General features: G+C 40.4%; 1 protein-coding gene across 2 annotated transcripts in view; it reads right to left on the bottom strand.

Moving 5' to 3' along the window:
* The window catches only part of EIF2B3 (eukaryotic translation initiation factor 2B subunit gamma), a 79,288-nt gene extending 67,118 nt beyond the window's left edge, over positions 1 to 12,170 (bottom strand). Inside the window, exons 1-3 of one of the 2 annotated variants that reach the window (XM_028733639.2) lie at positions 12,035 to 12,170; positions 11,198 to 11,354; positions 8,798 to 8,937 (exon numbers count right to left, since the gene is read on the bottom strand). In XM_028733639.2, coding sequence (XP_028589472.2) covers positions 8,798 to 8,937; positions 11,198 to 11,345 — 288 coding nt within the window. In that variant the 5' untranslated portion in view covers positions 11,346 to 11,354; positions 12,035 to 12,170. Of the gene's footprint in view, positions 1 to 8,797; positions 8,938 to 11,197; positions 11,355 to 11,761 lie in introns of both variants that reach the window. The other variant, XM_028733638.2, reaches the window with a different exon arrangement.
* Positions 12,171 to 12,463: the final 293 nt, after the last annotated feature.

Here is a 12,463-nt window from a genome sequence, read left to right as displayed (position 1 = left end):
CCGCTTGATTTCATAAATTCCGCAAATATTAAAATCCCAACAGAGCAAATCTTAATTAAAAATGTTCCATACCGGATAGATCAAACCCCAGGTATTAAAAAGGGATGCAATAAGAAGTAACACTGATGCTGAAGTGGGCTCTATGTTTCAGGTTCAGTCAATGCAAACAGAAATAAAAATCATGCAGAACAACTATACTTTCATAACATAGTCTGGTGAAGAGATAAAAATTATACCTGATGTAAACACTGGGATCTAAATATTCAAAGTATCATGGGAAGCCCCACAAAAAATATAGGACCTCCCAGATCACCTATAATTCTATATTTTTCATTACTTATATAAACATCCTTTATTTGACACTTGTACATGAAAGCTGAACAGAAACATGGCCTTGCAGGACATCTAGTGCAATCCTCCCAAGTTGAGAATGAAGGAAGACTAGAGTAGTGTAGCAGCTTCAGAATGCTAGAATAGGACTTGGGGGACCAGGGTTCATATCCTAACTCGGCCATAAAGCTCACTGGTGACATTGGGTCAGTCACTGTCTCCTAGCCTAATCTACTTCACAGGGCTGTTGTGAAAATAAAATGGGGGTGGGGGTGTCATGTATGCCACTTTCAGCTCCTCTAAGGATTGAAAAGGCAGGATATAAATGTAATAATAAAAAATAAATAAACTCTACAGTCTCTACTTCAATACAGTGGTGCCTCCCAAGACGATATTAATCCGTCCTGCGAGTCTCTTCATCTTGCCGTTTTTTCGTCTTGCGAAGCACGGCTATTAGCGGCTTAGCGGCTATTAGCGGCTTAGCGGCTATTAACGGCTTAGCAGCTTTAAGAAAAAGGAAACAAACTCGCAAGAACTCGCAAGACGTTTCGTCTTGCGAAGCAAGCCCATAGGGAAATTCGTCTTGCGGAACGACTCAAAAAACGGAAAACCCTTTCGTCTAGCGAGTTTTTCGTCTTGCGAGGCATTCGTCTTGCGGGGCACCACTGTACTTTCACCAAGAAAGAAACACAATTCTGGTGAATAGTCCCATTACCAAAACTGCTTTTACCATGAAGAAGTCACTCTGAATGTTCAACCTGTTCAGACTGTGATTTAAATCATTCAGACCTGCTCCTCAGGGAAATGTTTGTATTACCCCCACTTTCGCTACCCTAGGTCCTTGTTAGATAAACAAATCCCAATTTCCTTTTAGTGTATTTTATTTATTTATAGGCTTATATAGTACACAATAAACAACTTGTTACCCACAAAATCACTTAGGCCGAGTTCCTTGGAGGAAAAGTGGGATATAAATTTAAATTAACAACAACAGTAACAAACAGTACAACCCATACAACTTACTTACTTACTTACTTAACGATTTACTGCTTTTATTACCTAGCTTTTAGTATTTGAATTTTTCTACTTTGGATTTTAAAAATCTTTGTCTTTACTCTACTGCTTTTTATGGAAATTGTTGTAAACCACCCTGGAATTTTCAATGAAGTGTGGCATATACAGTAAATGTCTTAATAAACAAACAAAATAGAATAAATAACCAGGATAAAAGGCCAAGACCCATTCTAAAATATTTCATTTCAAGCACAAACTTCCCAGCAGTTTGATTCTCAGGATGGTGATGTTCTTGTTTCTTTTCCCTATAAAAACTGCACTGCCAAAACTAGTTATTTGAAAGCAGCACATGCTACATATGGGGAACACCTGCAACACTCCCCCATACATATCCCTTTCACCCCATACATTTGTGCTTGGGATTCATGCCAGCTTAACAGTGGCTAGACTAAAAAACAGGGGAACCTGTCCATCCATGCCAGCAAAGGCTTGCTTTTTGCTGCTAATAACCATGTCTGCAGAGAGCTGAAATGGGGTTTGGGCTGCGGAAAGGACAGGAAAGATGCAACTACACTCTGGTTAATCTAATCATCCCATTCAACCCCCAACTACACCAGAGAACTTTCTCTCTCTCTCTCTCTCTGGTCATTCTGGCTATTTAAAATCTGGCATGCTGCAGAAGTGTGAATTAGTTAGAATTACAGGGGGTAGGGTGGGGGAGGAAGAGCCCTGGTGAGCAAATAGTCCCCTTGCCTGCCAGCCAAACATAAATCTGGAAGATTTAAATGCATCTATTAAAGTATTTATGTCCTACCTTTCCATTTGGAAAAAAAATATGCCTAAGGTGGTTCAGATCATAATTTTAAAAAGTCAGAATATAAATACACAAGGGAACAAAGACAGGAAATGCAGATCTTAAAAAATGCCAAGAGGCCAAGCGTTGGTCAGGTAAAAGGCCTACTGGAAAGGAAATGTCTTCATACAGGGACAGAATGCTATCAAGGAGAGGGCCAGACAGATCTCCCTCTCTCACTCACTCTTGAGTGTGCAGGGCAACAAGAACCACAAACAATTGCAGAGATAATGCTCAGCTGAAATGGAATGAAATACATCTTTTAAATCTAGATATTGATGGTATTTGAATTTGAAGCTATTTTTGGCTCTGTACTTTCTAGATTCCTAGTTGGACACAATACTACTACTGCTGCTGCTGCTGCTACTGCTACTAATTTATTATTTATACCCCGCTCATCTAGCTGGGTTTCCCCAGCCACTCTGGGCAGCTCCCAACAGAAGTTGTAAGTTATCACTCATTTTAATATGATCTCACACTTTTGGAGTAATAAACTGATACACACACATGCAAGAACAAAGAACAAAGTTATCCTAAAATAAAATTATTTGTTTGTTTATCCCCATTTTACTAGTGGTTGGGTTGAACAGACCATTTTCAGTATCAGTGTATTTTCCTCTCAGTTCACTGACTTACCAAGCAATGACTGATGCTTAGGAGGAAAGAAAATGTGTCAAGCTTCTTGTGATCTACAGAATTGCAGTAAGTAGGTCAAGAACTCAAATAAAACTTTCTTTCCCACAAACCTCATAATTCAACATGAAATACAAATCCTACGTTTCTTCACAGCACTGACATGGTCTAAGACTTATATAAATCTCATCAGTGAAATGTCTATCAATTCAGCAGTTCCCCCAGACCCTCAATATGGGCTGTAGTGAGATCTTTATTCACCTGTTGAGCATCTCACACATCTGAAATAGAACTCTATCTTGACAGTGAAAACTCTCTACGTCCACATGAAAAAGCATTTCAATTAATGCACCATCCTCATCACTAGACTTGATATGCCTCATACAAACCTACTTATACCAATAATATCAGAAAACCAAAGACTCATAGGAGGAACACATGGCATGGTTGGTTGCCATGCTCTTAATGCTCCTCCTGGGAATAGGAGCAATGCTAGCATGAGAAGAAAACTCTTCCCACAAGATCTCTGACTTTTTACCAAATGGCACATGTAACAAAGGGAAATGTTGCCAGAGGTCCTTGCTGCATATGGTAGAAACCCAAACCTCATAGAGCCACAGATGTGACCAGGAAGTACAGCTCCTTGACAAATATAGGATAATAGTTCTTCTATTTTCTTTGTCTTCTGCCACACCCTTTTAATTAGGCAGATATAACTGGATCATTTCGACTATTTGATGAGAGTTTGGAACATGAAGCTAGTATGCTGGAGTATATGCATGTGTTCCCATATACTTTATTTTGTTTTTCCTAAGTATTTCTCATGCTGTTAAGTTCTTCTCCGCCTTGTGTCACTAGCTATACTCTGGCCAGCTATTAAGTTGTAGTGTTACAGCAATGGAAAATTTTTACATTTTCCTTCCTCAATGAGTTCTTAGTTGGGTGATGGAAGCCCTGACTAACACACAGCAAACCAGTCTTCATTATTTAACCTTCCCTTTTTGCTAAGACATTGACTATGAAATAATGTTCTGTCAGATGGACTACCTGGTTTCTCCTTATTTTTTTCAAAGTAACATTTTTTAAAAGGCTCACAATTCTTCCACAGATGGAGAGAGAGGGGAATAATGTCTCAGAACAGCTAAACAAAGACCGAGAATCCAGATCTTGTTTGGTATGTACATCTTTTGGAGCCACATTGTGGAAAGTGTGATGTCACAGCAGTGGTCTGTATGCTGCTGAGGATCACTGATCCGTGTAGTCTTGGATGGAGCAGCTTAGCGCTTCACTTCCTCTGTTGAAAAATCTCCTTTCCAAACACATGATGTAAGAAGGCTCACTGTAACGGCTGGGAGGTGGAATCTGAATCTCTTGTACAGTTGACGAGAACTTGGTGACCATGGAAAGAAAAACTTCAAGCTCATATTAGAGATATTTTTGGACTGTTTTGGTGGATTTTTTTTTTTAAGTACCATGAAATTCATCTATGAAGAGACAAATGGGACCTTTTCCTCCCTCACTTATGAGTGAATGTTGAAAAAGATAAACAGAGCAGTTAGTTTTCTTAAAGCATTTCACCAGACTCCTTTAGTGAGGCTGAAAGGACATTCTCTGTACTTTAAGGCTGCAGTGCGTCCCTCTAAAATACAAATAAAAATTGCTTTGCCTCACTTACCTCTCTGGATGGCTCCATGGAGACTCTTGTGCTTTGCATATGATGTTAACACGTTGTATAGCAAAAAAAGATTTAAAAAAAAAATCAAGGGATTGGCAGTGGAGTACATAACGTAAAAGAGTGGAAATAGCCCAGTTTGGAGCCCAATTCTGATAGTGGAACACATGTGAAAATCATTAGGTCACACAGTGAAATCTGCATACATTTTTCAGGAAAGAGCCATAAGCAGAAACAGGCAGGAGCCTAACTATCTCTTTGCTAATATTGCATATGAATTCATTCTCAAGTATTGTGGATTTTAGGCAGGGGAAACTCAATCTGAGAGGGCTACTGTGGAAGATTTGGAGGTTAAGTGATATTATGCTTATTAGTTTTTCTAAACAATACAAGTTTCTTTTATGGGCTGTTAATACCAAATTCCCAACACGTGTAATGGGGATACACAGTTGTATTTATCTGCTCTGATGCTATGCAAAGATCTTAATGGGAGACTTGTAGAGTTAGAATCATCAAGGCAAGGAAGATGATGGTCCAAATTCAGTTTGAAGAGAAGCATAATTGATACTGCTGTACAAGAGTAGAAAGCTGGATGGTTACATATCCTGGGTCTTCAAGACTCTCACTGAAGCTCTTTAAAGGTGGCATACATTCATTTAGACTTCTTAGGCTTGGAGTTGTCGTTATAAAGTCTGAAGTAGTGGAATGTTAGGATTATAAGAAGAGTGGTGATGGGAGTCAGCATTCCAGTAATGTATGAGATGGTAGGTAGCGCAAGAGAAGGTTCAAGGGTAAAGATGGAAGATGGAGAACCAAGATATAAAGTCAAGTGGGTCTTGTGGAGTAGCACTTCAGGAAGTAAAAAATATCTTGGCAGCAGTGGTTTTAATGAAAACTGCTTTTAAATCTCAGAAAACTGAATGATGAAATTTTGTCCAGGTTTAGACTTCCCACTTCCTGCCAGGTGGGAAGGGGGCACATGGATTGATCTGGGAACAATGCCTCAAAACATAGGAAGGCAATGGATATCCTCCCGCCCCAGCTCAAAAAAATTACTTGTACCGAGAAGTCAAATCTTAGCCCTTCACGTTGAAAACTAATTCTGTTCATAACAGCTGTGGTAATAAAAGTTTCCGCTTCATCACATGGTAAACAGATATACAAGTCAAATTAAAACATTATAGCCAGAGTACCAGGTGGAACATGTGGATCATTTCATGGCCTAAGGCAGCAATGAGAAACCTGCGAACCTGCAAATGTTGTAGGACTCCAGTTCCCATCAATCCCAGCCACCATGGCCATTGGTGAGATATGGTAAGAGAAGGAGTTCAGCAACAGCTGGAGGGGGCTACAGGTTTCCTACTGCTGGCATAAGGTGACCTAGAATTTTCTTGAATTTACTGAGGATCCAACAGCATAAGTTCCATTGATTTACGATATATAAACCTTTAGAAATCAGTTCAGGTGGCTCCCCAAGAATCATTGCAGCTGCTATCCAATGGAGTCTAACATGTGCAGAGTCATGTGAGAATAATTCCTAAACAAAGTGTCTGGTAAGGCACCACAGGGATGTGTATTGCAACATCACTGAAACCCTTCGAAAATTGCTGTGTTAGAACATGGTTGTCTTCTGTTTGGCGTCATCTTGCTGAGGATCTACCAGAATTTTTTACATACAATGCTGGTACATAATGCACATTTGCTATACTCCAGCCCACACCTGTGACATCATGGCTTACTCTGCTAGGTAGCATGACTTAGGAAATAGGATAAGAATGGCTGTGCACAATATCCTATCTAAACACACAACAAATCTGCAATCAAGCAGAAAATCCCCCAGACTTGAATTAAAGGGAAGAATAGATAAATGTGAGGAAACCACTTGAATTGGGGTAACAAACAATGCAACATGTCTCCAAATGTATGTACCTTTAATGTATTTTTAAGCAAGACAGCTGAGTGCACATGAAATTAAAAAACATTCTGATTTTTTCTAAGAACACTGAAAAATCACATGCTAAAGGTGACATGGCGGTCCCAATCCTGAAATTCTTTTATTAATTATACAAACTAAGATTAAAGAAGGGATTAATGTTTAGAAAAGACAACATTTCTTGGGCAGCTCTGGAACAAAAGCAACTCAAAATACATCTGGTTTGTTTGTTGTGAATCAGTAAGACAGCCAATTCATATTTGTGTTTAAACTGACCAGGGGGAGGGTATTTTATTTGCTGTTTTTAAACATTTTGGATTTTTAATTTTGTTTGAAAAACATCGCTTTTATTTTAACTGGAATATTTTGAAACTGTGTTTTACATTCAGTTGGTGGGATACAAATCCAACAAACCAAACTGTTTTACAAGACTTTTCTCCACTTTGTTACTCAGCACCTGGGATGAATTCCAGAATATATTGAGTCCCCATTGTCTGCTTGCCTATTTGAAACCCTCCCTTGTCTGCATGCCTGTTTGAAAAAGATTTTAACCAGTCAAACTGGGAAGGTCTAATGTATGGCTAGAGAAGAGAGAGAAGACAACTGCCATGAGGTAGCCACCTGAGATTCCAGATTTGAGAAGGCATTTGCATCAGCTGCGTGGGAAAGAGCAAGTAAACCATCTCATTTCAAAGGCAGCTTATATAGAAGGATATTTCAGCAGATCGTGTCCCATTTTAATTACTAGGAAAGGCACTATTTGCCTTTGACCAGCTTTGCTAAAGGCTATAATAAGACACCACAATCTTTCACATGAGGAAGTAGCACAATAATGGGCAAGGCAACCACTTAAATAAGTAGTTTAAGATTATACATAAATATCTGAGAAAATACTTGGTTATTAGCTAGCAATGGTGTTTATGCAATGGAGATTATACAATTGTAACAAAATATCTTACAAGAGGGAAAGTACTGAAGGCATGAAACAGTGTGAAAAAGTTTGGTTTACATAGGCTCTGGTTTGGGTCCCCCCCACCCATAAATCTAAAACATTTTTTACAAAGCTGTTTTACCGATATCTTACACCATGAGAAATACACAAAATTGGTAAGAATCCATCCTTTTTGTTTCTGTGTTTCAAAAGGATTAAGTCTCTTAGAAAAATTATTAGGCATCTGGAGTGAACGTATTTATATTACTCGATTTGGGAATAAGGGTATTAAACAAAACAAATAATGGAGTTAATATTTCACAGTTATTTATGTACTGCATTTATATCCCACCCTTCCTCCAAGGAGCTTAGGATGGTGTACATGACCTACTTGTTCAAATGTTGAATTATCTTAAAGATGCTGTGCCCAGGGATTGACTGAAATGAACAGCAAATCTATTCACTGAAATTCACTCAAGTACAATATAATGGAGAAATAGTAAGTTCAAAAACATATCCATGACTTTACAAGGTCTGGCAGATTGCTAAAATTATAAAATTATTGGCTGCATATAGGCATTACACTATAGTTCAGTGAGACAAGAACAAGCTGCAGAAAACCTCTGGCTACCATGTTCTGCCCCTGCCTCCCCGCTCTGCTATGAAATTGAGATTGGATGATTTTAGTTGCACAGCAACAGTTCAACCACAGTTTACAGTTTGGAATAATGTTAACTATGGTTCTATTAAATAAGCTAGTTTCATAACTCATGGCACAAAGTTGACTTGTTTCAAACCATAGTTAGTCACAGTTTGTCAGATTTTGAAAATACAGTGGAACCTCGGGTTGCGAACGTGATCCATGCGGGAGGCACGTTCGCAACCAGCAGCGTTCACAACCCACACGTGCGTGACGCAATTCGGCACTTCTGCGCATGCACAAAGTGTGATTTAGTGCTTCTGCGCATGTGCAAGCGCTGAAACCCAGAAGTAACCCAATCCGGTGCTTCTGGATTCGGCGCATCTGTAACCCGAAAACGCGCAACCCGCAGCGTTCGCAACCCGAGGTATGACTGTACAACAACCACAATAGAAGCAAATGCTTCCAAACTCCTTCTCACAGTTGCAAAGGAGAGCAAAGGTTCACTGCAGCTCATTTTATCATACTAAATTGTGATTTAGCATGATGTACCATGATTAAAGAACAACCATTAATCTGATACAGGAAACCTAGATATGGGAAATCTAATACTTTTTCCCCTATTTCTTATATTTATTTATTTTTAAGTTTATTTCATTTCTTCATTATAGAACACTTATTTGTACTAATTGTGTTATTAGCTTTTCCTTATACATAATTGCATTATCCATATCTACTAAAAATTCTGTTAAATGAATAATTTAAAGTATAATTTTAAAATACAGTAATACCTTTATTTTCTCATGAATATGCCGCAGTGAGTCTGCAGTCCCCATATCGGCATCATCAGTAATACATACAATATCAAGCTTCAGCTTCGTCTCCAAGTTTAGCACTTTCTGAACTTCTTTTGTTGTAACCACAATGACTTCTAAAGTGCAGAAGAAAATGTTGCATGAGTACAACTACGAAAAGTTATAACATTATTATGCTCATCTACTGAACTAAATATGAATCAATCAAAGCTTGTTTTCCCCCAAGACCAGCTGCTATTGTGGGAAATCTGGAAAACCTGCTTTTTACTGACTAAAAATGATCTGCGGTAGAATATGTAAATAGTTAAATATTTTGTGGAGTTAAGTATTTTATGACATTAATTTTGTATTTGTGACACAGGAGCCTTGCAGACAACAGTATCACTTAAAGGAGCTCACAATCAAATTATAAGAAAGTTAGCAAAAACGTACGGAGAACAAGAAGAAATAGTAGCACCTCTGCTCAGTGTGGCATTCCATGGACTTAAATGGACACACTATATTTACATGAACAGATCATGTTTGAAACATGTGACTTTATAGGTACGTAAGAACACCTCACTCTGAAGAGTATCTAGAATGCTTAGTTTGGATGTGGGAAATACAGGTCCAACTCCTCCATTAGGCTATTAATCACACACCTTGGGTAAACCAGCAACTCTCAGGGCCACTTGTTAGGGGTAGCAAAACTTGTTGGGTAAGTTTGGCTAATGTCTGATCTCTGGCAAGAGTACCTGCATGAGAGGAGCAATTGAAGAACATCTGTTTCCCAGTACCCCACTTTGCAGCTATCACATTTCAGGAGAACAGGGCCAGGAGCCAGATGACATCAATGTTTAATACCATAAGTAGTACCTGGTATTCCAGATTTACTATTGCAGAGGCAGTAATCTACCTATAAATCCAATTTTACTACTGTGAATTGCTCTGAGAACTATTAGGGCAGAAAAGCAGTATACAAACAACAATTTACTATTTGAAAGCTATACCTGGAAAATGTTACCTATGCACTTGGAAGAAAGGTACTGTATAAGCAGACTTTTTCAGCACATTTTTTATGCTGAAAAAGCCCCCCTTGGCTTATACTCGAGTGAGGGTCCTTTCGGGCTGCTCCTTCCTCCTCCTCCGCCTTTGCCGCTGTAGGCGGTGGAGGAGGAATGAGCAACCCGAAATCAGCCCTTTTGGGCTGCTTGTTCTTCCTCTGCCGCCGCCACCACCAGGATTGTGGTGTGGTGAACAGGCTTATACTCGAGTCAATAAGTTTTCCCAGTTTTTTGTGGTAAAATTAGGTGCCTCAGCTTATATTCAGGTTGGCTTAGACTCGAGTAAATACGGTACTTTAAACTAACTGCAAGCCACAATCTGGTGAATCAAATCAAAATGAACCAAACTATTCTAGAGAAATCCAGATTCCGCATAGCTGCCCCATATTAAATAATCTCTTGAGAGACACATATATTCTTTATATTTAATTGTGGTGGCAACCTAAAAAAATGCTTACATTCAATTTTTTTCTGTGTTTTCATCACAGAAGTTGGCCCTACAAGAACCCTTAAACTTTAAACTTTCTCAGACTCAGAAGGCATTTTTGAAACTTGGCACAACAGTTTTAAAACAAAAGATAATGCTGCTGATGTGCACTGTTTTGCTGCTTGCATGCCAAATCCCAAAAGTGAAAAGCAATAAGAATAATTCTGGCATATGTATCCCTCTGGATCATGACTGTACTATAGAACACTCATATTTAACACCAATGCATATAACCCTACACTTAAATATAGGAATTACCAAGCTATATCAGTCAAGGATCAGAATATAAGAAAAGCTTTTCAGAACCAGAACAGAGATCCATCCAGTGCCACATCCTGTTCCACAGAGCAACCAACCAGTCACCTCTGTGGAAGCCCATAAGCAGGACTTGAGCACAATTCTCAAGCAATTCTTCCATTCTTGTTTCCCAGCACCTGCTGTTCCACAACACCAGTGTTCAGAGACCCTGTTCCTCTGATCCTGGGATCATGACTAGTAGCCACTGATGGCTTTTACTATCCACGAATATGTCTAATTCCGCTTTAAAACTGACTACATTAGAGGCCATCCCCAAATCCTCTGGTAGTAAATGCCATAGTTTAACTATATGTTGTGTGATTCCCCTCCCTCAAAAACCCCTTGAAGAGTAGGGTGACAGTTTGGGTTTATTTGCCCTGCATATATGAAGCAAAATCCTCCAATTTTGCTTCTTCTTTGTAGCTCATTCCTACACCTGCTGCAAACAAGAAATACAATGCCACCTCTCTTTTCTTTCTGATATTATGTGTAATTTGTTCACACTACAAGTCATCTTATCATAGGCATTCTGCAATGTTTGGTGCTCACCTTCAAAACCAACTTGTTCCAGCAGATTGAGCGGGTACCATATTAAGGGTTTGTTGCCAATAGGTAAGAGAGCTTTAGGGATGCTTGAGGTCAGATCCATCATGCGGGATCCACCCCCAACCGCCATCACCACTGCTTGAAACTCCATGGCAAAGATCTGGAAAGACAAATCAGAGAGCAATCTAGAAACAGAATCAGCAAATAGGCAGTCTCCTAGGGAAGAAAATGCAGAGCTAGTGTCACCCTGAGGCAACTGCCCCTGAACTTATCTACAGGCTTCTGCACTGCCTTGGAGCACAACCATCACCCTAATTTCTTATTTACGGACAATTAACACGCTCCCAACCAGGCTACCTTGCTCCCAAAGGATGCCTACCTCAGAGCTGAACTCAAAATTTGAAACACAATGATCCAGTTTATAAAACCAGAGGGGCCAGAGCTGAATCTTCTGGGACAGGGCAGGTTGTGGTAACTCGGGGGAAACACACTCTTCATATGCTCAGAGGCTTTTCCTTTATTGCTTCATGCTGAATTTTACTTTTACTTTGTGTTTACAGTACTTGCCTTACTGGGTTGGCCTGGCGAGGGCTAGAAATTCAGGCAAGCAAGCCAAAGGCGTCCCACAACTGAGCTCTGTATTAAAGCCTGTTTGCAGCCCCCGGCCTCAAAAGCAGACGAGGCGGGGTTTGATGATGTCCCCTGGCAACTTCGGCCTCTTTTATTATGCTGGACAGCTGAAGACGGCCGAGGTCCTCCTTGCCCAGTCACAGCGAAGAAACCCCCGGTGGGCTCGCCGGACCTGGGCGCAGGGGCTTCGCAGCCCAGCACACCCCTCACCTTGTCACCTGGAAACCAAAGGCTGCCGGTTAGTCGCCTGCCAGAGTGACAAGGAACCAATCGCAGTGACTTCCCCTTCCTTCAGGGTCGCTTCCGCGCCTGCGCCGCCGCAACGTGCATAGGCTCGCGCCAGCGTGTTTACCCGCGGAGCGAATCGATGAGTTTCCCCTCAGGAAGAGCGCCGAACAACCAATCCTCCTCCTTGCGGGCGGGGAAAATAAGCCGGGCGCGAAGAGCACCGAGCTATCGATTCCCGCAGGGGCAGCAACGCCGAGCTACCGATCTGCAGGTTTCCTAGGAGCGTCTTTCTGAAGCTCATTCGGATAGGAGGAGCCCATTCCCAGCTGCTCAAGGGAGCGGAAGCGGGTGGGGTGGCTTGCTGCCTCTTGCTTCCCAAAGTATAACTCCGATAGAATAAAATAGCGACTG

Source organism: Podarcis muralis, chromosome 5 (assembly GCF_964188315.1).
Source record: "Podarcis muralis chromosome 5, rPodMur119.hap1.1, whole genome shotgun sequence".
Classification (NCBI taxonomy): domain Eukaryota; kingdom Metazoa; phylum Chordata; class Lepidosauria; order Squamata; family Lacertidae; genus Podarcis; species Podarcis muralis.
Note: the sequence above shows the minus strand (reverse complement) of the source record. Positions and strands in the feature narration are given on the sequence as shown.